Source organism: Salvelinus namaycush, chromosome 15, assembly GCF_016432855.1.
Source record: "Salvelinus namaycush isolate Seneca chromosome 15, SaNama_1.0, whole genome shotgun sequence".
In the NCBI taxonomy this organism is placed as follows: Eukaryota; Metazoa; Chordata; class Actinopteri; order Salmoniformes; family Salmonidae; genus Salvelinus; species Salvelinus namaycush.
In genome coordinates this window covers 31,752,375-31,778,786 of record NC_052321.1, presented here as the reverse complement: position 1 = coordinate 31,778,786, position 26,412 = coordinate 31,752,375, and the positions used below count along the sequence as shown (strand labels likewise).

At 42.5% G+C, this 26,412-nt stretch overlaps 1 protein-coding gene across 1 annotated transcript in view; it reads left to right on the top strand.

Moving 5' to 3' along the window:
• prkd1 (protein kinase D1) overlaps positions 1–25,535 on the top strand; it is a 35,445-nt gene extending 9,910 nt beyond the window's left edge. The window contains exons 3-19 of the mRNA XM_039009747.1: positions 3,129–3,260; positions 3,880–4,043; positions 4,404–4,427; positions 4,677–4,881; positions 5,621–5,698; positions 6,146–6,338; positions 11,362–11,485; positions 14,621–14,698; positions 15,164–15,452; positions 15,720–15,772; positions 16,202–16,274; positions 16,577–16,683; positions 16,961–17,122; positions 19,036–19,134; positions 19,987–20,254; positions 23,860–23,945; positions 24,320–25,535. Coding sequence (XP_038865675.1) covers positions 3,129–3,260; positions 3,880–4,043; positions 4,404–4,427; positions 4,677–4,881; positions 5,621–5,698; positions 6,146–6,338; positions 11,362–11,485; positions 14,621–14,698; positions 15,164–15,452; positions 15,720–15,772; positions 16,202–16,274; positions 16,577–16,683; positions 16,961–17,122; positions 19,036–19,134; positions 19,987–20,254; positions 23,860–23,945; positions 24,320–24,568 — 2,384 coding nt within the window. The 3' untranslated portion in view covers positions 24,569–25,535. The remainder of the gene's footprint in view (positions 1–3,128; positions 3,261–3,879; positions 4,044–4,403; positions 4,428–4,676; positions 4,882–5,620; positions 5,699–6,145; positions 6,339–11,361; positions 11,486–14,620; positions 14,699–15,163; positions 15,453–15,719; positions 15,773–16,201; positions 16,275–16,576; positions 16,684–16,960; positions 17,123–19,035; positions 19,135–19,986; positions 20,255–23,859; positions 23,946–24,319) is intronic.
• The last annotated feature ends 877 nt before the right edge of the window (positions 25,536–26,412 follow it).

The window sequence follows — 26,412 nt, the reverse complement described above, 5'->3', positions numbered from 1 at the left end:
CCCAAAGTTGACCAATAAGAAACATTAATTGTGGTTTTCTGTTGCAAAATGTTTCAAAACATTTTGTTACGGCTGCCATGATTGAAAACGACCCAGGGCCTCCTTAGGTCACACATGGCACAATGTCTTCCTCTGGATTGAGGTGTTTCTATCCATGCCCTACGCATTTGAATATGTAACGTGCTCCTGTTTGAAGGTGAGTTCTGTTCACCTGTGTTCTGTTTCCATATAGTATACTCTCTGTTTGCATATGTCGTATACATTCATATGACCTTTTTCCACACAGTGTTTTAATGCAATAGAACATAGGTCTATTGCATTCAGTGCTTCTCTTCAGCAGTTTTTTCTGTTAGTTATGTAGCCAATAGAATATACCATTTGATATAGGGAAGAGGGGTGAACTCTCCTATGAACCCTTGATTTTGAATAATAGCAGGAAGTGGAAGATTCCTTTTGTTTTTGTTCTAAATGCAGAACATGTTCAAGTTTCATACAGATTGTGAACAGAGTACAAAGCATCTCCATAATAGCAGCTTGAAAAGGAGGAGAGATACAATGTTACCCAGCGTAATGGACTAATCAGACGACACAATGATAATAGTGAGGACGTAATGTTACATTTCATAGTCTCTAAATGGCATAAGCGTGTATATTTTCTTTGTGCTTAGCTAATAGCTACTGTATGGTTAATTTTACTCAGTCATCACAACAGACAAGAACATGGATAACTGGCTGCATGACAAATACAGAGCTAGAGGGCATGTTGGTGTCTAGCTGATATAGCCAGCTACAAAAGATCATTCATTCAGATAATATCTTAAAACCACCATAGGGTTAGCTGCCAATCAGAAACACCAACACACAAGTCAGGATCTGGAAATTTGGAACTATGCCAATATGCAAATTAACCAATTACTGTAAGTTCTATCTCAGATGCCCATCTCTTGTGAAGTAATAAAGCATTTATTAAAATAACCAAATAGTAAGTTGTCACACAAATCTTTAGTCATCTTTGTGTATTGAACCAGTGATGTCGCTCTGCTTTGTTTTGGCAGTTTTCTTTCCCCCTCCACCCCCTCCAGTTGTGTGGCTGCCGCACCCGGCAAAAAATCAGGGGTGTGCTTATCCTAGCCCAGGAGTAGGAAGTGATCGAAGTATCGCGTTTGACACTGCTAAAGTGTTTTTACAAACGCTTGGCAGGCTTTCTCTTCCCCCTCTGTGTGTTACAGTATGGCAGGTAATTTAGTTGTGGCTGTGGTACAGAGACAGGGGGAGATATTGGGTAGATTGACACCTCCACTACCCCCTGGCTGCATCCCTCGCTGGGAAGGAGAGGGCTCAGGTGATTTAGTGATTTACATGCCCAGATGAACACATTCTCATGACACTTTTTAATGACACACTCGACAGCTGAGAGAGCAGTGAGCACAGAGTAAAAGTAACACAGGAAGAACCGTACAACTGTCAGAAAGAAGCAGTGAAGGCTAGACTGTCTGTGATTATTAATTGTGATCATTCCCACTGTGCGGCTGCTCTGAACAAAATGTGTCCTCTGTTGACTGTGGTGTGTAAATTGTTGTCTAGTTCTGTTACTGTTTCAGCATCAGAGGCTGCGCAAAGTGAATCATAACAGAGAACTGCATGGATTCTAATGTGTGGCTATTGTGTTACATTACAAGAGGTCACATGTTGTAAAGGTTCACATGGGTATGTCTTACTGCACAGATGCCGCTAACACTGTCTGTGTCTGTCTGTCTGTGGTATTATTTTGTACTACTCTCGTTGTTCATCTCAGCTTATGCTAGCACTCACATTTGAGGTAGAAGATCAAAACAAGTTATAACCTTGTTCTGTTCTTGACTCTTGATAAGCTGAGGAAGTATGAGTGGAGAGAGCGTCATGCTAACATAGAGCAGCTACTATAGGAGGTTCACCACAGGGGCAAAATGCCAGAACACTTGTGGTCCACTGAACTCATCAATAAAATCATCAATTCCCTTCACAGAAAGAAACATGGTAATGGTTGGTAAATGAACATTACGGTGTGTTACACTATCCCAGAGAGTTGTTTTCACCAGCCAGTCTTCCTGTCAAAGATCTCACGATTTGTCTTTCCTCGTTTGATCTTTTTTGACTTCTGGAGCAACTTAATGAGTGTGAAGGAGGATAGGATGCCAAGAACACTTTTGCTGTTACCAGCATGAGGGTGTGAACAACGTCAATTTGTTACGCTGGAGCAGGATGGATGCTACTTGATGCAAAACGGGTGTGCACCCCAATCTGTAAACAGAAAAATGGGAGTGAGGAAGAAGGCAACTTTAACTCTATCCAATGATTTGTACATTGAACCGGTTTGTACACTGAAATGTAATACTCTAACACCATTTGCCATTGTTAAACAGTAAAATGATCAATACCGTGCCGTGCTGGAATGCAGATATACTGTGTATCATGTGAGCTGTCTTTACCACCGCAGTGTATCTTTATATTCATCAGTGTTTGTTTTCTTTTAGTGTTTAAAGTTGTGTAGCGGTAAAAGCAGAACTCAGCAAGCGGAAATGTCACTAGAACCACTTATTAGACATAGGTGTTTATTTGGATTAAGCCTACCTAGGTACCACATTCACATCCACACACTCATCTTCTGAAACATGTAATGACAGTTACAGGTTGTTCAACTTCCAACCATAGTTTTGCTTTTAAACAAAAGGCAAAACAATAATTTGAATAAATGTAACTAATTTACCAAGCAGAATGGCTAATCAGAATGTATTCAGCGTGCTGAGACAAGAATGTTGGTGGGAAGATGTGTGAGTTTGATGAGGCAGTCTCATGCTGAGCTCTCCACTCTATCCAATTTGCCCAATGCAGCCTAACAGCGTCAGCCAAAAACCACAACTCTAACTGCAGCAAAAAGCCTTTACCTCAAAATATACAAATACTGTACCAGCCAATGGCCAATCATTTTTTGTATTCTACATTCATTGTAAACATGGTGCCACTACACTACTTCACTAATGGGTCACTATTCACAGAATACAACTCAGCTATTGAGTACTGCTTAAATCTGGGGAATGTGAGGAACTGTTGAAATTGAGCCATTGACTATTGTTGTTGACCTGTTCTAGCCTCTGCAACAGTGGAGGACTTCCAGATCCGTCCCCATGCCTTGTTTGTCCACTCCTACCGGGCCCCTGCCTTCTGTGACCACTGTGGAGAGATGCTGTGGGGCCTGGTGAGACAGGGCCTCAAGTGTGAAGGTAGGTACTGTACAGTAGGAGCCCTGGACTGCATCTCGAATGGCACCTTATTCCTTATATAGTGCACTACTTTTGACCAGAGCTCTGGTCAAAAGTAGTTCACTTTGTAGTGTAATAGGGTTCAATTTGGGACGCAACCCTGGGCCCATTTGAACACATTTCTTTAAGTTCCAGCCACTCCCAACACTGTTAAGGAACTCTGTAAGAGAGAATTAGGGTACATGGGATACAGGCCACCCAGGTGTACTCTAGTCTGAAGAGGTCTCCTCAGCGTTCATGATGAGCAGCAAAGCCCCTGCTTGAGAACAATGTGTCTTCTGTCAGGCTGAAGTGGTAGTTGGAAAGGAGTTGGATAGGTAGTGCATAGAGTGGATGGAAGCAGACACAATAGCCTAGCATGTATAAAAGTTAGCAAGTACTTCTGTCTGACTGGAATGGTGGCCAGCTCATGAAGGAAACTCTCCCAAAGTTTCAGCAATCCATGAATGACTTGGTCCATCAGATGATTCCTACTTAGTTCCATAAAAACAGTCTCTCACCAGTTTGATGCAAGTATAAAAATGACCACATTACACGTGAACTCACCTTTGCTCTGAAAACCGTCTGTTTTTCGCCGAAGGTTGTGGTCTGAACTATCACAAGCGCTGTGCGTTTAAAATCCCAAATAACTGCAGTGGTATCCGCAAGCGGAGGTTGTCCAATGTCTCTCTGACCGGCTTGACCACCCTGACCACCACACGGTCCAATGAGCCTTCGCCTTTCACCTCCGACGAGGCCTTACTGGTGAGTTTACCCCTGGTTACTGTGGGTCATCAGGAAGAGCCACTCACACATGCCCAAGCTCACACAGGCACGACAGCAGATACACACACACACACACACACACCACAGATTACTACATGCCCTATGCATTCCCAACCTCCCAATGACAAATTGTTGGATTACAATGAGAGTCATGTTCCTACTATAAAGGACTTGATGTGATTCTGCAAGGCCTGTTGCTTGTTGTGTTCGTGATGAATTCTGTAGGAGCAGCTCTTTACTCAAGCAGCAGTCAGTCATGTGTGTGAATATCTGTTAAATTTAACTCTGAACTCTCTCCTCCCTGTGTGTGTCCCTGTCCTCTCCTCGCTGCATGCTCAGTCTTCTGTCAATTCCGGCATGGAGGTAGGTACCCCAATACCCTGTCCCCATTTACTCCTGTATTAAACCCAGCCATCACCTACTGCAGTGTCAATACGCCTATTCTCACCAGAAGCACTCTTTCTCTGTTTTTCCCTAAAGTGTCATATGCCCAAATAAGACAAAGAAGACAAAGAAAGGGGATTGAATAATATAATTGTAGTTTACGTAGTTGTTGCTTGTCATCTGTTACCTCCATGCCTACCATGTGCCTTGCCCTGCTACCCTCCGCAGCAGAAGGCACAGTCAGACATCTTTCCCGGCAGAGAGAGAAGGTCCTCTTCCTACACCGGCCGGCCCATAGAGTTAGACAAAATCCTCCTGTCCAAAGTCAAGGTGCCTCATACCTTCGTCGTCCACTCCTACACACGCCCCACCGTCTGCCAGCACTGCAAGAAGCTACTCAAGGGCCTGTTCCGTCAAGGCCTGCAATGCAAAGGTACAGTAGGGCCTGGAGAGAGAGACTTGAGATCATGAGAGGTTGACTGGTGGTGGAGGAGGTGGTGATGCTGTAATATTGTGTGACTCACTTGTGGGCTTTTAGCAGCTCAATATTTTCAGGTGGTATTATTTTGGGATATGTCGAGACTTGGTTGTCACAGAGTTGGCAAAGCTAACAGATTTTCAGATGTTTCTCCCTCAAGCTTTATTTGTGACATCTTGAATAACGATTGTGGTCTGATTTTTTAGATAGCCCTGTAACTGTATAATTACATGGTAATCACAAATGCAGCAACAGTGTTGTTACTACCGTAGAGATTCCATAATTCACAGATACTCTGTACTGTAATTCTATGGTTACTACAGTGTAGACAAGCAGTCATGTTGCTTTTATTTATTTTGTGGCCAAAAACATTTGTCCCTGAAATGATGGCTGGGAATTATTATTTATTTTTTTAGCAGCCGTTGTTAGTGTATGTGTAGAGCTGTAGTGTATATATACGACAGAACAGGGTGTAATAGTATCATATGAGAGACGGTTCATTAGGTACTCTAGCTGACAGATAACATGTTGTTTTTAGTCACAGTGCTATTATACAGGTTTCATGTGGATGTGCCAGCTATCTCTCTCTCCTTTATCTCTTTCCCTCCCCTGTTGTACACTCTCTGTCTCTCTCTCTCACTCTCTCTCACACACACTCTCTCACACTCTCTCTGTTTCTCTCTCACGGTTACAGATTGCAAATTCAACTGTCATAAACGATGTGCGCCCAAAGTGCCAAACAACTGCCTTGGAGAAGTGTCTAAAAATGGAGGCAAGTCTCACTTTAGATAGTCATTATTTTGCTTTAAGTGTGGCAGATCTTTCCAATTAAGTGGTGGTCCATCTCATACATTTTTTACAGAAATGTCACAGGATTGAGATGTTTTTCTTTCGGTTCTGCAGCATTTACTTCAGTTGTCAAAGACTGTAGAACGTCAATCAAATAGAATACCAGCTGAATTCTTGGAAGTACCAGAATGTTCCTTGTAAATATTGACCAAATTATGACTGTGAAATAACTTCACTGTTTTATTTTTAAATCTCTTCTACTCTACCATTCTGATAATCTTAGTATTTTCCTCTTTTGGTTCCTTCTTCTTTCTTCTTTAAAAAACAGGTATTCTTTGGCATACTTCATTTTCAACTTTTTTCTAATTCCTTGTGTGTGTTTCCACTTGCTCCTCCTTGTGTGTGTTTCCACTTGCTCCTCCTCCTCCAGAACTACTGAGCCCAGGGGCGGAGTCTGATTTGGTGATGGGGCAGGGTTGTGACGACCACGACAGTGACAGGAACAGTGGTCTCATGGATGACATGGAGGAGGCCATGGTGACTGACTCTGGCCTGCTGGAGGCTGGCCAAGGGGAAATGGGAGAGCTCCACGACCCAGAGGACGACTCCAACAGGGCTATAAGGTGATTGACTGGGCCTAGGACTAGGATTAGGACAGAGGGACACCCCAATGGTTATAGTTCCTCTTACAATATCTACTCTAGCATACTGCTATATGCAATGAAGCAATGTATTGGGAATTAGTATGCTGGTATGGGCATTGGAAAGTACCTTACTCTCAGGAGTGGTAGGATAATCATCTATCCTCAACCACAACTCTAACCCTAGCTTCAACCACATCCCGGTTCAACCGTAGCCTCAACCACAACTCTAACCCTAGCTTCATGTCCACATCCCGGTTCAACCCTAGCCTCAACCACAATTTTAACACTTGCTTCATGTTTACATCCCGGTTCAACCCTAACCTTAGCCTCAATCACAACCCTAACCCTTGGTTCATGTCCACATCCCAGTTCTATCCTTACCTTCGCTTCATGTCCACACCACGGCTTAACCATAACCATAACCAATGTTCCCTCTAAGCTGCACGCAGTAGCCCCGTGACTGCCGTGCAACTCCCCGGGACTTCCGATCAGAAGAGATGTCAGTCCGCAGAGAGAAGCAGGAGATTGAAGTTCACTCAACTTTTTAGAGCAGCGGTAACCAACCGGTCGTTTGCGATCGACTTGTCGATCTCCAAACATTTCTGTAAAAATGACAACTATAAAGCGTTTTTTTGTTTTTTTTTGTTTCAGGCTGTCAGTGGTAGGTGCACCCAATTCAGCTGCCCTACGCACCGGGTAGGCGGGCCCGGAGAGAAAATCAGGTGCACTATAGGCCTACCGCTGGCCAATCGGATGGTTCAGATTACCGTATTTGCAGTAACGTAGCAGGCATAAAAGAAACCTACAGAAAAGTTGATACTATGAGGTTTCAAAACGTTTAAAACCATGACTAGACTGTCAACGAATACAGCAAAGAGCTGCTGTTTTTATGATTGAGTTCATGTTTAAATTCTTACTCAGCCATGTCAACACTTTGTATTCAACTCTTTTATGAGCCATAAAATGCGTGTTCTTCCTATTTCCACTCAGCGCTACAACAAGCAGTAATGAATGAGTAGGAAAGTGTATCGATAGGTTTGCATTGTTATTATAAATGGCTTGGGTCTTTTTTAATATTGAGGAATATTTCACTTTCACTTTTCATAGGAGTAACAGCATGAATTTGTACATGAGACATTTTTGGTCAGTGTCAGTGGAGGGAAATGAGAGCGGAGGGATGTTAAAAGACGGACCCTCAGTCTGCTGCTGCTCATCAGCCCAGTAAAATAAAAAGCTAATTATTTACATTTTCACTCACTCCGCTGTGCCTCACAAGTAATACTACAACGGATCTATTACCGGTGTGATCATATAGCCTACCTCAAATTTTGAAATACATTTAAAAAAATGTCCCGAACAACAATGCATTGGCAGGGCAATTCAAGCAAAGCCAATATGCCCTGGTAATATATTGGGCCTATAGCATACTGCACAAACCTCATTGCTACAGTACTGTTTTTAATTGGTTAATGTTGCATAGGCTTACGTTTATTAAGTAATGTAAAAAAATATATTTAAAAAATCTGAGCGGTAGCTCTCGTCTTGCATTTTGACTCAGAAAGTGATCTTGACTCTTTACTGTGATAATTGTGATCGAATCAACACAATATTAGCCACTTTCAATGCAACATACCGAAACAAAACAAACAATGCAAGAGATTTTGTTGTAGGCAGAACGCATCAGAGTAGGATTTTATTGCATTGACATACATGACTCATACTCTATGCAGACCGGTGTGACATAACCAATCAGAGCTGCAGTAGGCCTATATGCAAATAAACCATTGCCATATATGGATCTGCACCATTTACTTTGAGCTGGACTGTGTTTACAGCATGAGCGGTCGTGAGTAGATGCGCTTGTTTGGAGATAAAAGCAAGAGCTGCATGTAGCCACGTGTACACATTTTGTTAATATCTTTTGCTAGTTAGTGAGTTATCAGCCCAGTTATAGATAATTTGTAGTCAGCAGTAGGGGAGTGATTGCTTCCTACAATAGCACAAAATATGTACATTTCTAGACATCTTTGAAAAGCGAGTCAGGTAAAGAGCTTTTTTTTGTCTTAAATGAGCAGTGTTGTATTTTGAGACAAGCTTGAATAATTTAACCGTTACTTAACTAGGCAAGCCAGTTAAGAACAAATTATTATTTTACAATGACGGCCTACCCCGGCCAAACCCTCCCCTAACCCGGACGAAGCTGGACCAGTTGTGTGGCGCCCTATAGGACTCCCGATCACAGCCGGTTGTGATACAGCCCGGGATCGAACCAGGGTCTGTAGTGACGCCTTTAGCACTGAGATGCAGTACCTTAGACCGCTGCGCCACTCGGGAGCCCAAGTTCCCCTTTAACCCCAAGCTCCCGAGTGTTAAGTAGCCAATAGTCAGAGGGTAGCATCATTTGTCTGATTCTCTGTAATAATGGGAATAAAAATGCATTTTATTTTATAAAGCGGTTTCTTGCATCAAACAACACAACAACATGTTCAGTCACCTCTTTGTCTGAAGGACAAGTGGATGAACAGTTTAATCTCAAACCCTGCATGTTTTTTTCAATATAGGCCTACATTGAACACCACACATTGGCTGCTACTGTAGGCTGAATGATAGAACAGCCATTTCCATGTTAAAATGTTGTCACGCTGGTATAAAGGATTTGGAGACAGGCGCAGGAATACACAATAGGGGTTTTTAATACTCCCAAAACAAACATGTATAAAAAAACACTGGGCTGTACCCAAACAAAAGAGCGAGGGTAAACCTCGTTGAATGACACGGGACAATACCCGTAATACACAATATATAAAGCATGCAGCATAACAGCTGCACCAACACATAGGTACTCACACCACCAACGGACATGGGAACAATAACCGACAAAGACAGAGGGAACAGAGGGCACATATATAACATACTAATCAGGGGAAATGGGACCCAGGTGTGTGTAATCAGGCAAGACAGTCCGGGGTTGATGATAATGAATCCTGTTCAGTGAAGCCTAGAAAGCCGGTGACATAGACCTCCGGAACTGGTGAACAGAATGAGCAGCAGTACCGGGGGGATCCGTGACAAATGTTATGTGATGCATTTTCTCCATTGTTTTTTATGGTAGGCCACTCTGGTAGGTCCTACATTATGATCAAATAGCCACAGTAGCCTACTTGGCCGCTGATAAAACTGTAACTTAAAGCGGGTACAGCCTCAGTGTTCACAGTTAAACTGTAACTTAAAGCGGATACAGCCTCAGTGTTCACAGTTAAACTGTAACCTAAAGCGGATACAGCCTCAGTGTTCACAGTTAAACTGTAACCTAAAGCAGGTACAGCCTCAGTGTTCACAGTTAAACTGTAACCTAAAGCAGGTACAGCCTCAGTGTTCACAGTTAAACTGTAACCTAAAGCAGGTACAGCCTCAGTGTTCACAGTTAAACTGTAACCTAAAGCAGGTACAGCCTCAGTGTTCACAGTTAAACTGTAACCTAAAGCGGGTACAGCCTCAGTGTTCACAGTTAAACTGTAACCTAAAGCAGGTACAGCCTCAGTGTTCACAGTTAAACTGTAACCTAAAGCAGGTACAGCCTCAGTGTTCACAGTTAAACTGTAACCTAAAGCAGGTACAGCCTCAGTGTTCACAGTTAAACTGTAACCTAAAGCGGGTACAGCCTCAGTGTTCACAGTTAAACTGTAACCTAAAGCGGGTACAGCCTCAGTGTTCACAGTTAAACTGTAACCTAAAGCGGGTACAGCCTCAGTGTTCACAGTTAAACTGTAACCTAAAGCGGGTACAGCCTCAGTGTTCACAGTTAAACTGTAACCTAAAGCGGGTACAGCCTCAGTGTTCACAGTTAAACTGTAACCTAAAGCGGGTACAGCCTCAGTGTTCACAGTTAAACTGTAACCTAAAGCGGGTACAGCCTCAGTGTTCACAGTTAAACTGTAACCTAAAGCGGGTACAGCCTCAGTGTTCACAGTTAAACTGTAACCTAAAGCGGGTACAGCCTCAGTGTTCACAGTTAAACTGTAACCTAAAGCGGGTACAGCCTCAGTGTTCACAGTTAAACTGTAACCTAAAGCGGGTACAGCCTCAGTGTTCACAGTTAAACTGTAACCTAAAGCGGGTACAGCCTCAGTGTTCACAGTTAAACTGTAACCTAAAGCAGGTACAGCCTCAGTGTTCACAGTTAAACTGTAACCTAAAGCAGGTACAGCCTCAGTGTTCACAGTTAAACTGTAACCTAAAGCAGGTACAGCCTCAGTGTTCACAGTTAAACTGTAACCTAAAGCAGGTACAGCCTCAGTGTTCACAGTTAAACTGTAACCTAAAGCAGGTACAGCCTCAGTGTTCACAGTTAAACTGTAACCTAAAGCGGGTACAGCCTCAGTGTTCACAGTTAAACTGTAACCTAAAGCGGGTACAGGCTCAGTGTTCACAGTTAAACTGTAACCTAAAGCAGGTACAGCCTCAGTGTTCACAGTTAAACTGTAACCTAAAGCAGGTACAGCCTCAGTGTTCACAGTAAAACTGTAACCTAAAGCAGGTACAGCCTCAGTGTTCACAGTTAAACTGTAACCTAAAGCAGGTACAGCCTCAGTGTTCACAGTAAAACTGTAACTTAAAGCAGGTACAGCCTCAGTGTTCACAGTTAAACTGTAACCTAAAGCAGGTACAGCCTCAGTGTTCACAGTGAAACTGTAACTTAAAGCAGGTTCAGCCTCAGTGTTCACAGTTAAACTGTAACCTAAAGCAGGTACAGCCTCAGTGTTCACAGTTAAACTGTAACCTAAAGCAGGTACAGCCTCAGTGTTCACAGTTAAACTGTAACCTAAAGCAGGTGCAGCCTCAGTGTTCACAGTAAACGCACAGTTTGTGCTCATCAGACCTGAAATTTGCTCAGTGCTGAATTTTTTTTAGGGAACATTGGCCATAACCCTACCTGAGTCCTAATGTTAAGAAAAGCATTCACACTGCCAGAGTTTTATGTTTGACTCCCTTCATTCCAAAGCCCATCTACTAGCAACAATATCCCGCTGATGCGAGTGGTCCAGTCAGTCAAACACACCAAGAGGAAAAGCAGTAATGTCATGAAGGAAGGTTGGCTAGTGCACTTCACCAGTAAAGACACTCTGGTAAGTCTGATTGTCTTCTTGTCACATCAACTAATCAATCTGCTGTAGAGTGGCAAAATTCCAGGATTTCTGGAAAACCAGAATTTGGGGGAAATGACTGGAATTTTGCAACACTAATCTGACAACATTTTATAGAATTGATAATCTTTTCTGTGCTGTTTTTCTTCAATGTCTTGTATGTTTTGTGTATGTGTATTTTGTGAATGTCGATTGAATTTTCCCGCTGTTGGAATGATAGACTTTACTTGTTACAGGGTTATTAAGACAGTGTTATTACTGTGAGCCAACACTGTGGCACTTGTTACAGGGTTATTAAGACAGTATTGGTACTGTGAGCCAACGCTGTGTTACTTGTTACAGGGTTATTAAGACAGTGTTATTACTGTGAGCCAACGCTGTGGTACTTGTTACAGGGTTATTAAGACAGTGTTATTACTGGGAGCCAACACTGTGGTACTTGTTACAGGGTTATTCACAAGACAGTATTAGTACTGTGAGCCAACGCTGTGGTACTTGTTACAGCAGCGTTTCTTAAAGTATTGGTAGCTACCCAAAGTGGGTTGCGGACCTGTTAAGGGTGGGCGACGTAAATGTATAATTATTTCATTAATTACTGGAATTTATTTGGCCAAGTGCAACTGCGCTCTCGGTTCAGTGCGCTCTCTGCTTAGCAGCGGTCTCTGCTCAGTTTGGCAGCTGCGCGAGTGGGAGAGGTAGAGGGAGATGCCCGTGTTCTTCGCGGTTTACCGGATATATTTTTTTCTGCTGTTTTGTTGACGATCACTCCGCGACCCACACGCTGCAGCGCTGTCGTTCATGCCACTGACGTGTTATTCCCACTCGCCATCACTCACCGCTGTCATGAAATGGACTCATGCTAGCCACAAGTTCTGACTGAGCTCAATCATCATGAAACGCAAATACAGTGAGGACTTTTTGTCTCTTGCATACAAACTTTGAGAAATAACGAGGAGTGCCCACAATGTGTTTTGTGTGGGGAAGTGCTTAGAAATGAGTCTCTCATAACGAACAAATTAATAAAACGACACGACTAAACATCCAGGCACAACATGACGGTAAACCCAGGGAGTTCTTTCAGAAAAGGGCAGAATGCTTCAGGAAACAGTGCTTCGAAAGTGGAAAAGTAAGTCAACTAGCAAGGCATTGTTGTCATTTTATAACAGGTGATGATATGCAGAAATAAGCGAGTACTATCTCTCATAGTAGTAGATGTGAGTTTCTCTTTCAAACAATCCCCTGGCCTTGTAATGTTACATAGCTAACGTTAGCCAAAGCAAGCTAACTAGCTACTGATAGTGCAACCCTTAGAAACAGTACAGATGAAGATTTTAAAAAAATATATCAGGCCTACTGTACATTTTACTGCAGAAATTATTGAAAACAAGTCTAGGTTGGAACTGTTGCTGTTAAAATACAATAATAATTGTTATTCTTAACTGGAATAAAACTGATTGAAGCAAGATGCTTTTTGAGGCAAATACTCACAGTTCTGGGTTGCTCATCTACAGCAGGAAGCAATCTCCTCCCTGACTGAGAAAGCAGTAGATGTTCTGATCCAGTTTGGCACCACACACCTATGCAAGTCAGGGTTCTCAAGTACAGAAACAGTGTCAATGCTGAGCATGATCTCATGTTGCACTATCAAAAACTGAGCTCAGAATAGGCATGCTTGTTGAAAACTTCAATCAGCCACACACCTCATTAGGATTGTGTGTTTTCTGGTCTACATCTGTGTGATGTGATCAATCAGTTTATTCCAGTTCAGAATAAAAAAAAAAAAAAGAAAGTATTTTAACAGCAACAGTTCCAACCTAGACTTTCTATCAACAATAATTTATACAGTAAGATGTACAGTAGGCCAGAATATATCTGTACTGTTACTTGGGGATGCACGATCGAAAAGCCTGTGTGTGTGTTCTGTTATACATCTGTGGGATGTGATCAATCTGTTTATTCCAGTTCAGAATGAAATTAGTTATTGTATTTTAACAGCAACAGTTTCAACCTAGACAGGTATATAAGTGTTTTTAATGGGGAAAAATAAACATGAAAATATATTTATGGGTATTTCATAGTTATTTGTTTTTGTCTATATTGCATTTTTTTTTAGGCATAAAGGCAATGAAATGTACCGATATTTACGTATAGTTGCATACTTTCCTAAGCTTGGGTCCTAGGAAACCACAGAATTTCTCTTTTGGGTCCAAGTCTGAAAAAGTTTCAGAACCCCTATGTTACAGGGTTATTAAGATTACTGTGAGCCAACACTGTGGTACTTGTTAGAGGGTTATTATTACAGTGTTATTACTGTGAGCCAACACTGTTACTTGTTACAGGGTTATTAAGACAGTGTTATTACTGTGAGCCAACACTGTTACTTGTTACAGGGTTATTAAGACAGTGTTATTACTGGGAGCCAACACTGTGTTACTTGTTACAGGGTTTTTAAGACAGTGTTATTACTGTGAGCCAACACTGTTACTTGTTACAGGGTTATTAAGACAGTGTTATTACTGTGAGCCAACACTGTGGTACTTGTTACAGGGTTATTAAGACAGTGTTATTACTGTGAGCCAACACTGTTACTTGTTACAGGGTTATTAAGACAGTGTTATTACTGGGAGCCAACACTGTGGTACTTGTTACAGGGTTATTCACAAGACAGTATTTGTACTGTGAGCCAACACTGTGTTACTGTAGGTCTATAGAGTACTGCACAGTATGTGCCAACCAACAGCCCATGTTTAATACATGCTCCATTAGTGTGTGTGATTGTTAGATAAATAATGACCAGTAAAGTGTCAAATTCAGTTGTAGTACAAGAACACGGGCACCTCTCAAATCTGTTGTTCATGCTCCCAGGTGATTTTATTGATACAACGTTTCGACCATTTGGTCTTCACCAGGCATCCATGTTTTTCACGGGTTTACCTGTAACTCTAGTACCTGCAAAAAAAGTTCCTCCAATCTGCTATGGGCACTGACCTACGGCATAATAGATGCTTATGAGTAGATGGGAACCCCCAGAGATGGAACACACCATGAACATATGGAATGTTGTCCCAGTCTGTGACAGCGGTAGTTAACAACGCTCTCGATCTGTTTCCACTACAGAGGAAAAGACACTACTGGAGACTGGACAGCAAATGCATCACGCTTTTCCAGAATGACACAGGAAGCAAATACTACAAGGTTGGAAATCAACTGTTTTGAAATCGATCAATTGAAATTGTATGTTGTATAGATTATTATGGGTAAGGAGTGAATGCAATTCAAGAACTGAAGTTTATGCAACCAAATTTACTGTCATTTAGGGTATGAATAAGACAAGGTTAACATGCACAAGCGCATGCAGTTTTACACTGTACTCCCTACAGATAAGCAGGTTGCAATCACTTTGTCATATAAACATTGATGGAGAATTGATTTACGGTATAATGTCATTTGTAGTGGCAAGAAATAGGCAGCCTGTACCATCAACACATTGATCAGATTGAAATATAAGTACTCTGACCACTACTGTTAAGTGTCTACATCAATCAGTCACATTTATTTCAAAAAGCCCTTTTTACAACCGCTGTTGTCACGAAGCTATTTTCAGTAACTTGACCTAGACCTCAAACAGCAAGGAGCAATACTACCTCTGCTGTGTGGCAGGAAATTCCATTGTCAGAGGTGTTGTCTCTGGACCCAGCCAAGACGTTCAACCTGCTGTCTGAGGGCTCCAACGCCCACTGCTTTGAGATCGCTACAGCCAGTCTGGTCTACTACGTAGGGGAGAACCTGGCGAGGCCGGAGGGCCCGGGGAGCATGTCGGCCCACGGCAGTATGCTGGTCAGTGGGGTCGGGCCGGACGTGGCCCGTATGTGGGAGATCGCCATCCAGCACGCCCTCGTGCCCGCAATCTCAAAAGGACTGTCACACGGGTCACGCCACGGTGGCCACAGTACGTATAAGCAGAATGAATTGACTAGATTCTGGGATAGATTAAAGCTAATAGAAATGAATGGATTTGAATGGAAGCAACCATGTCTTACTCAGCACTAGGGTTGCAAAATTCTGGTAACTTTCTCAAAAAAACTGGATTTCCGCAAAGACTGGGAATTTTGAGAAAGTTCCCAGAATTTGGCAAACCTACTCAGCACTAGGGAAGAACACTCAAGGTAGTATGGAATACTCTTAAAGATATGATTAACATCTCTTACACCAACAGATGATGTTTCCATCAGCATTTCAGTGTCCAACTGCCAGATTCAAGAGAACGTGGTAAGTAGGATTTGGTCTTACGTTATTTGAACGAGCCTTTGGATTTATTTTAATTTTCACTCAGATTTAGTGTGTATAATATTGCAGTAATGGAAGATACATTTATAGTCACATTGGCTCCACATCTAGTTCATGTCTGCTCCTCGTGCATAGTTAGATTTCTGAGTTGAGATCATCCCCTAAGTAGCTCAAATGGTGATTATTTTGATTACCCACTCAGCAAAGCAGTTGCCATAGCTACTGTCAATAATTAGCCACAGTACCACTGGTTATAATTGTATTTCTGGGAAAGTCTTCCAGACGTGTATGGGATTAGTGGGTATTAAGTTGCCAGATGAGAAGAGATAAAAGTGATTGTAGACAAATATTTCTGACAGTATACATTTGAAGCTTTCATTTAAACCATTGACTGAATTTTTACACCTACAGGATATCAGCTCAGTGTATCAGATATTCCCGGATGAAGTCCTAGGATCGGGGCAATTTGGGATAGTTTATGGAGGTGATGCATTTGTACCACCTTGTCACCGATAACCTGTATTAAAAAAACACACACACAAAAAATAAAAAAAGAGGAACACATCCTTGATATCAATTCTCTCCTGATCTTATCCTAGCAAAATATTTGCATGACCAAGGAGGTGTGTATTGTATTGAGTCATACATATAGTGCATTGCTATTAATCAGATTAAATGTCATCTTTTTAAAAAGTATTTGAGAATCATTAATTATAAGAAGTCACACCTGTATAAACATGTAACTTGGCTTTGATTTCTCCATAATATAATGTCTCCATACTACAGGAAAGCACCGAAAAACTGGCCGGGATGTAGCAATTAAGATCATTGACAAGTTACGCTTCCCCACCAAGCAGGAGAGCCAGCTACGCAATGAGGTCGCCATCCTTCAGGTAAACACACATCAGCACGCATGGCCCAGTGTGCTCCTATGAAACATTTTTATTAGAAACATTACTATTTTTATCAGATGTTGCCAGACACAGGTTATGTTGAGCTCATGACAAAACAACACCTAAAGACAAAAATAGAGTGAGGCTCTTGATATTTTGTCAGTACGTAGATAATGTAAATAATGAGGTAGTTATCATGACATCACAGTGGGTGTTTGGAGAACTTGTCAAGCTCTCGGCCTGCTGCCTTTAAAAGGTTCCTGTGTTTCCTTACTAGAACCTGCATCACCCTGGGGTAGTGAACCTGGAGTGCATGTTTGAGACGCCGGAGCGCGTCTTCGTTGTCATGGAGAAGCTCCATGGAGACATGCTGGAGATGATCCTGTCCAGTGAGAAGGGGAGGCTGCCTGAACGCATCACCAAATTCTTTGTCTCACAGGTAAGCCTGGCTGACAAGCGTTGTTGCTTGTAGACAATGGACACTCGTGCAGTAGCAGTGACACATACTGTATACAAACACAGTCAGTGAAGTGCGGCAGGTAGCCTAGCAGTTAAGAGCGTTGGGCCAATAACTGAAAGGTCGCTGATTCTAATCCCAGAGCCGACTATATGAAAAATCTGTTGACGTGCCCTTGAGCAAGGCACTTAACCACAATTGCTCCTGTAAATTGCTCTGGATAAATGACTATAATGTATGTGGCTTACAGGAATGCTTAACTTCTTATGGCTGCAGGGGCAGTATTGAGTAGCTTGGATGAGAGGTGCCCAGAGTAAACGGCCTGCTCCTCAGTTGCTAATATATGCATATTATTATTATTATTGGATAGAAAACACTCTGAAGTTTGTTAAACTGTTTGAATTATGTCTGTGGGTATAAAGGAACTCATATGGCAGGCAAAAACCTGAGAAAAAATCCAAACAGGAAGTGGAAATTCTGAGGCTGGTCAATTTTCAACCAAGATCCTATTGAAATCACAGCGAGATATGGATGAGTTTGCACTTCCTACGGCTTCCACTAGATGTCAACAGTCTGTAGAACCTTGTCTGATGCCTCTACTGTGAAGGGGGGGCGAATGAGAGGGGAATTAGTCAGGTCTGCCATGACCTGACCATTCTTTGACCATGCGCGTTCACATGAGAGGGAGCTCTGTTCCATCGCTCATCTGAAGTCAATGTAATTCTCCGGTTGGAACGTTATTCAAGATTTATGTTAAAAAAACATTCTAAAGATTGATTCAATGCATCGTTTGACATGTTTCACTGGACTGTTACGGAACTTTTGGACATTTCGTCAGGTTTTAGTGAACGCGCTTCCCTGACGTTGGATTTGTTTACCAAACACGCTACAAAAATAGCTATTTGGACATAAATGATGGACATTACCGAACAAAACTAACATTTCTTGTGGGAGTCCTGGGAGTGCATTCCGACGAAGATCAGCAAAGGTAAGTGAAGATTTATAATGCTTTTTATGAGTTTTGTTGACTACACAATTTGGCGGGTAACTGTATGGCTTGCTTTTGTGGCTGAACGCTGTTTTCAGATTATTGAATATTGTGTTTTGCCGTAAAGCTTTTTGAAATCTGACACAGCAGTTGCATTAAGAACAAGTGTATCTTTAATTCTATGTAAAACATGTATCTTTCATCAAAGTTTATGATGAGTATTTCTGTTATTTGACGTGGCTCTCTGCAATTTCTCCGGATATTTTGGAGGCATTTCTGAACATGGCGCCAATGTATACTGAGGTTTTTGGATATAAATATGAACTTAATCGAACAAGACATATATGTATTGTGTAACATGAAGTCCTATGAGTGTCATCTGATGAAGATCATCAAACGTTAGTGATTAATTTTATCTCTATTTCTGCTTTTAGTGACTCCTCTCTTTGGCTGGAAAAATGGCTGAATTTTTCTGTGAGTTGGTGGTGACCTAACATAATCGTTTGTGGTGCTTTCGCTGAAAAGCCTATTTGAAATCGGACACTTTGGTGGGATTAACAACAAGATTACCTTTAAAATGGTATAAAATACATGTATGTTTGAGGAATTTTAATTATGAGATTTCTGTTGTTTGAATTTGGCGCCCTGCACTTTCACTGGCTGTTGTCATATCATCTCGTTAACGGGATTGCAGCCATAAGAAGTCAATGTATTTTTCTGATGATAATATGTGTTTAATCATGTGTTGTTGCACATTTAATTATGATATGTAATGTATATATTTGTATTCATGTTTTGTGGTATATAATTGCAAATTACCAGATTATATTTTTTATTTTTTATAATCCCTTATATTAAAAAAAAATAACAAGCCAAAGAAATAATTTAGTTTCACCTATTTTTTTAGATTCTTCAGGCTCTTCATCATCTCCACTTCAAGAACATCGTCCACTGTGACCTCAAACCAGAGAACGTCTTACTGGCGTCTTCTGACGCTTTTCCACAAGTAAGAAAACCTCCAGCTCAGCCTCCAAACAAGCCAAAACAGAAACATCAATTTCACAGACATAAACAGACGTAATCTCTCCTCTAAGATAAAGTGGCTGATTATGGCTTCTGCACGCTCAGTGCCTCTACAGTGTTCTATCCTCTTGATTTTAATGATACACTTCCAATGATGGTCCCCTTCTCTCCATAGTCCTGTACTGTACTGTACTGTATCCTCCCTGCCAGGCAGAAATTGACTATGAGTCACTGCCCTTTAGGAATTTCCAGGCATCTGATGGGTATTAAAAAATATATGACATTTGTGTTATTTACAGCAAATATTTTCTGAAAAGGAAGGAGTCAGTTCTTGTATATCTGTTGTTCATTTCCCAAAATATGCTCTGCCAACATCACTGGCATCATCACACTGCTAAGAACTGCCATCTTGTGCAGTCTTGCCGAAGTCACTGTTTTGGTAACCTTCTGATGACATTCTGTAGCAACAGTAAATCGGATGTAGACCATATCATGTCCATGTCAAACAGACAGTGATAATTTGCCTTTTGCGTAAACCTTGCCAGCTGATCATTATAATGTCTGGAACAAACTGTGTAGGTGGATAAAATACAGGATGTTATGAATTAGCTTTCTCTAACAAGTACAAGTTTGGCTAGACAACTACAGTACTGTTCCTCTAGTATGGAACCCAGGATTACCACCGTGTTTGAGTGAATACTGTGGCAGCGTAAGATTGACTAGCGGGAGGTTGTGTTGTAGTCGTCCTTCAAACATGGCCGTGTCTCAAACTGCACCTTATTCCAAATAGCGTGGGGACGCACCTCATTTGAGGCGCACCTTATCTGTGTCTCAGGTGAAGTTGTGCGACTTTGGCTTTGCCCGCATCATTGGAGAGAAGTCTTTCCGTCGGTCAGTGGTGGGCACTCCGGCCTACCTGGCCCCTGAGGTCCTAAGGAACAAAGGCTACAACCGCTCCCTGGACATGTGGTCTGTGGGGGTCATCATCTACGTCAGCCTCAGCGGTACCTTCCCATTCAACGAGGACGAGGACATTCACGACCAGATCCAGAACGCTGACTTCATGTACCCACCCAACCCCTGGAAGAAGGTGTCCCAGGAAGGTGGGTGTCTGTCGAGCAGCAATGACTCATGCATTACTGTGATAACTGCATTACTGTAAACTAACATTTTATATAGTTGTATGAGAGAGAGAGAAAGAGAGAGACTCTTTGACTTTTTGTCTTTCTTTAATGAAACATTCTCATTTCATTAAAACCTCACCCCCCAAAAACAAAAAACAAAAATATCTCCTGTACTGCATACCATACTCACCTTACAAAACAACACCACACATCACAATGACCAAAAACCTCACCACTTCTACAACCGTATATCCAAGCCATCTTCCCCAGCTATACAGACAGCCCCCCAACACACCATATCTCCTGAAACATCTCCACACTGTTTATCATTTTATAGAACTCAAATTCCACCCTAAGGCATGAAGAGACCATCCCATTAAATAGTAAAGGGTCTGTTATCCCTCCACCTTTGACCCTGTTCCTCCTTGTTAGCCAAATAGCCAACTTTGTCTGAGCAAACAGAAAATTCAACAAAACACATTTGGCCTTCTCCTTATTTGAATACCAGTATCTCATTATAAACATCGCGACAGTAAAACCCACCCCTAAACCTCTCACACAGATATTAATGGCATTAACCTGGCTCACACAGAAAACGCATGAATCACAGTTTCACTCATAACACAGAAAGGACATCTCTGTCCAACTCCCGGTTTAAACCCGTGCCACCCAGCTGTTAATGGCCAGGGCTCCATGTAGAACCCTCCACTGGAGGTCCCCTGACCTCTGGTACTGGGGGTTTGTAGAGCTCCCTCCATCTAAAACCCACCATACTCTCCACCCCACATACCCCCTGCCACTGATGTGCCTTCACTCCTGTTAGGCTGCTAATGTTCCTTACCTTAATGCAGAGGTTGTAAAGGACTTTATCTCCCACCCCCTCAAATTCCCCCAGGTTCAGAGTGTTAAAATCTAACAAGTCCTCCAGACCCCCTTGCCAGTCTCCAGTCTCTGCCGTCACCTGCAGTGCCGGAAACATTGGTGGCCCCTCCCCCTTTAGCCGCTCAAACACCCCCCCCCCCCCCCCCTTACCGGCTCAAACAGTGCCTCCTGGACCTCCTCCAGGAATCTCTCCAGCAGCCTAAGAGACTTTATTCTTGTTTGTTGTGCCAAGACCTCCGGGGTTTTCCACCCCTCCTCTCCCGGCAGTCGCAGGTCACCCAGCCTTGGTAAACCCGCTGCCATCAGTTGCCTCTGCAGGGTGGCCGACTGAACCGATCTCAAAGGGATGGCTGGGTTGTGGAAGATAGGCTCCTCCCACACCCACAGCCCAGGTTCCACACCCTCTTCTCGTGTGAGCCTTAATAGCTCCCAGGCCCTCAGCACCACAGAGTAAAAATCTGAGAGACCTGCTGTACTCAGCCTCTCCTGCTCCATGAGGAACAGCTGCCAGTCCAACCCTAATCCGCCAGCTCTCCTCAGCAGCGCGCATGCTGGTTCCCTCCAGCCGTCATCAGTATGGTACAGCAGTCTCTGTGCTGCCTTTAGTCGGAATGTAGCCACCCTGCTCTCCAGTTCCACCAGGCCCTGTCCTTCTTCGTGGACGGACATGTACACTACCGTTCAGAAGTTTGGGGTCACTTAGAAATGTCCTTGTTTTTGAAAGGAAAGCTAATTTTTTGTCCGTTAAAATAACATCAAATTGATCAGAAATACAGTGTAGACATTGTTAATGTTGTAAATGACTTTTGTAGCTGGAAACAGCTTATTATTTTTTTATGGAATATCTACATAGGCGTACAGAAGCCCATTATCAGCAACCATCAGTCCTGTGTTCCAATGGCACGCTGTGTTAGCTATTCAAGTTTATAATTTTAAAAGGCTAATTGATCATGAGAAAACCCTTTTGCAATTATGTTAGCACAGCTGAAAACTATTGTGCTGATTAAAGAAGCAACTGGCCTTCTTTAGACTAGTTGAGTATCTGAAGCAACAACATTAGTGGGTTCGATTACAGGGTCAAAATGTCCAGAAACAAAGAACTTTCTTCTGAAACTCGTCAGTCTATTCTTGTTCTGAGAAATGAAGGCTATTCCATGCGAGCAATTGCAAAGAAACTGAAGATCTCGTACACCCCTGTGTACTACTCCCTTCACAGAACAGCGCAAACTGGCTCTAACCAGAATAGAAAGAGGAGTGGGAGGCCCTGGTGCACAACTGAGCAAGAGGACAAGTACATTAGAGTGTCTAGTTTGAGAAACAGGCCTCACAAGTCCTCAACTGGCAGCTTCATTAAATAGTACCCACAAAACACCAGTCTCAATGTCAACAGTGAAGAGGCGACTCCGGTATGCTGGCCTTCTAGGCAGAGTTCCTCGGTTCAGTGTCTGTGTTCTTATGTCCATCTTAATCTTTTCTTTTTATTGGCAAGTCTGAGATATGGCTTTTTCTTTGCAACTTGCCTCTTCACTGTTGACTTTGAGACTTTAGTTTTGCGGAGGCATAAAAGCCAAGGCTCTTATGTCCCAAATCCCCACACTCAAACCACCGTAGACTATCTGTGCTGGCAAACCATGCGTTGAGGCACTCCCCATGACTCACTTTAAAATGCACATTTAGCTGTTGCTCATTGTTATTCAGAAACATGATAACTTGCCTTCAGAACGAAACAACATGCTTAGCGGCATCTGCCTGAAAACCTGCAGACAGTACACGAAACCCGCTAGCAAACTTACCAAACCGTCTCAGTTCTTTCCGGGTTTTGATCATCCGTAATAAACGGAGACAAATTAGCGATTACCACTCTAGTGGAAGGACTCGACAGGGGAGAAATCGGCACCAACACATTCCTTACAAATATTCCGCTAGCAATCAGCCTACCCACCAAATTCACTCTTTTCATGAACACAACCACAGCTTTGTTCATTCTAGTTACGGAATGTATAAATTCAGCTCTTACCTGTTCGCCTACGGCGAGCAGAACCTCTTCCACCTTAATTCCATTCTCAGGAACACACCTGAATCCATGCTGTCACAACAGCGTCTCCTTTGCGCTAGGCTGCGAAGCCATCGCGCACACCACACCTTCCAAACCACAGGAAACTAAAACTCTGTCCTCTTTCTCCCTAACTTTGAAAAAACAAACAGTGTGTAAACTAACAGTGTGTAAACTGTGTTAGCCCTCCACCATAGTAAATAAAAAAGAGAGAGAGTGTGTGTGTGTGAGAGAGAGAGAGAGAGAGAGAGAGAGAGAGAGAGAGAGAGAGAGAGAGAGAGAGAGAGAGAGAGAGAGAGAGAGAGAGAGAGAGAGAGAGAGAGAGAGAGAGAGAGAGAGAGAGAGAGAGAGAGTGTGAGAGAGAGAGTGTGTGTGTGTGTGTGTGTGAGAGTGTGTGTGAGAGAAAGATAATAAATTCTTGTTGCTGCCTATTCATGTGCATAATGCCAAGTGATCCCTGGTACTATAGAGGAGGGCCTCAAGGTCAAGAATCCCAACTGGGGCTCAGAGAGCCATGACCCCTGAAATAATCTTAACATGATGTTTGCTTTGCTCATTAGCCCTTACATGGCTCTGAAAGGGGCCTGCGCTAAATCCTCCAGGTTTCCCACCATGAGTTATCCTCTGACAGCCTGCTTTGTTGTTCTAGCAATTGACCTCATTAATAACTTGCTGCAAGTCAAGATGAGGAAGCGCTACAGCGTGGACAAGTCTCTCAGCCATCCGTGGTTACAGGTAAACCTTACTCTGAACTAAACGAGACATTTAACAGACATTATTACAGATATGGAAACAAGTCTCTAAGCCATCCGTGGCTACAGGTAAGCTACCCCTCATCTCTAAATGAGAGATTTAAAAGACAATGTAGCAAATAAAAAAGGTACTGTATATATCACAAAGGAGTAAGAAGAGTTAATACATTTGGACAAGTCTCTCAGCAAGTGGTTACACATATTCCCTACAGGAAGAGAGATGTGAGAAAGGAGTTTGTCCTCCAACAGCTGCAAAAAGTCGCATTTAAAACCCAATTGACACAATCACATGAAAACAATTGATGCCGTAGGCTAATGCTAACTACTGTGCCCCTCTGCTAATGATGTCCTTCTCAGGACTACCAAATGTGGCTGGATCTGCGCAGCCTAGAGTGGAAGATGCACCAGCGCTACATCACGCACGAGAGCGATGACACCCGCTGGGAACGCCACGCCGAGCAGCATGGCCTGACGTACCCTGCCCACCTGGTCAACCCGCACGCCGATGTCAGCGAGGGGGTGGAGCCTGAGTCGGAGGAGGCGGACACCATGACGGCCCTCAGCATCAGGGTCAATAGTGTAAACGCTGGGCTGCTGCCCCATTAAGAGTCGGCATGCTGCAGTACTGTACACTGCTGCTGCCGCCCCCTTAAGAGCCTGCTCACTCCCTCCACAACACACCACAGCACAACGGACTGACTGACTGACCCCTCCACTCCCAGCCAGGAACTAGGAGCTCGAAACCCTGCCTTTAAACTAACTGCCTAACGAACAAAGATTCTAATTTCCAATAGTCTGTATATCAGTCAACCAGGTGTATTGCCTTACTGCTTAATGTAAGTGAATCTAATTACTAATACTATAATACTCTGGGTATGAGGGATCATCCAGGTGTATGTTAAGTCAACAGCAGCAACCAATCACTTCAAAAAGCATTTTTCATGATGATGTGGCCGGTGACACTGCTTCTTGAATGTCCAATATCTTGAAAACTTGACTGCTGACATCAAAACATTTTGGGACTAGTTTTTGAGTGGATTTCCACTTGAAGTCAACAGCAGCAACCAATCCCCCCAAAAAGCCAAATGATTTAGTCAAAACTAAATTATGTGATTGGGTGCAACCCAACGAGAGAGCTCAGGACAAACCTGTGCTACTCAGTGAGAACGGATATTATTATCATTACTACTATTACTAGTATTATTACTAAAGTATGATGAAAATGGACAGAAAACCAGTAAAGCTGGATGGTGGAAAGACAAAGACCGAGAGGGAGGGTGATACCCCATTGTAGGCTGGAAGTGTGTGGAGACAGAATCCTGAGGCCTGGATACAGAGAAACAGTGAAGGTAGAATACCCGTAAGCATCTGACCTCATCAACAGCTAGCTGCTTTTCTAGTCTAGTGTTGAAACTGTTTATGATGTGATGCTTAATGTTGAATCGTATGTGGCTACTGTACAGTATGCTTGTGCTCTTTGCGCAGTTGCAACCAGCCTTTAAAGCATTATTGCCTGCAGGGAAGAAATTATTTTCTCTGGCTACATATTTAAATAAAGATGTTTCAAAGCAGATATGTAAGTGTTTACTAACTATGATTTTTTTTTAATGATTTGTGAGTTTGCGTTAGTATACACCCTTATTGATCGCCTAATGCCTTATATTCTGCCCTACATTTTGAGGACACTGGCCACGAGTTTTTAAGAACATTGTTAACAAATTGCAAGTTATTTTAAACTTGTCACCCATACTCACTCTGCATCTTCATCCGTAGTTTAGGGGGACTGCATGAAGAATGAGAATGGGAGAATCATGGAGAAAGATGAGGAAATAACACACACACACACACACACACACACACACACTCAAACTGGAACGAGAAAGTCAAGCTAAAGGTGAGACAAAACCATATGTACATTATCTGAATGGCGCTGATGTAAGCGAAGCCATTATTCACTTAGAGATCCATGTTGAGATTGCGTTTTTCTGATTGAGAGGGAGGACAATCAAAATTGGATGGTTGATTTGATGTATAGACAAAGGCCTAGGTCGGTTGGGTGATTAATTTGAGAGGACTGATTCATAATCACGTTAAAAAGCGAGATATGTTATTTTTGTATTATTTTAAGTAGTTAAGTTATCCATTTCATACTGTAGAGGCAAAGAACACGTAGGTGGTTTATACAGGCACATTTAGAAGTTACACGCACTGTTGAATGTACAACCATTTCTATTCTACCAGGAGATGGCGCTCAATACAAAATGTTTCCCGTTTTAGCCAATGGATCAGTGTTCATGTATACCTATTATGTGTTTATTTGGACCACAAGAAAAACATACAAAATTAAGAAATACACAAAATGAAAACAAATATGTGTTGCTATTAGCCACATGCATTCCATGCATGACAAAAACAATATTATATTTTGACAAAACAAGTACCGGCCTTGT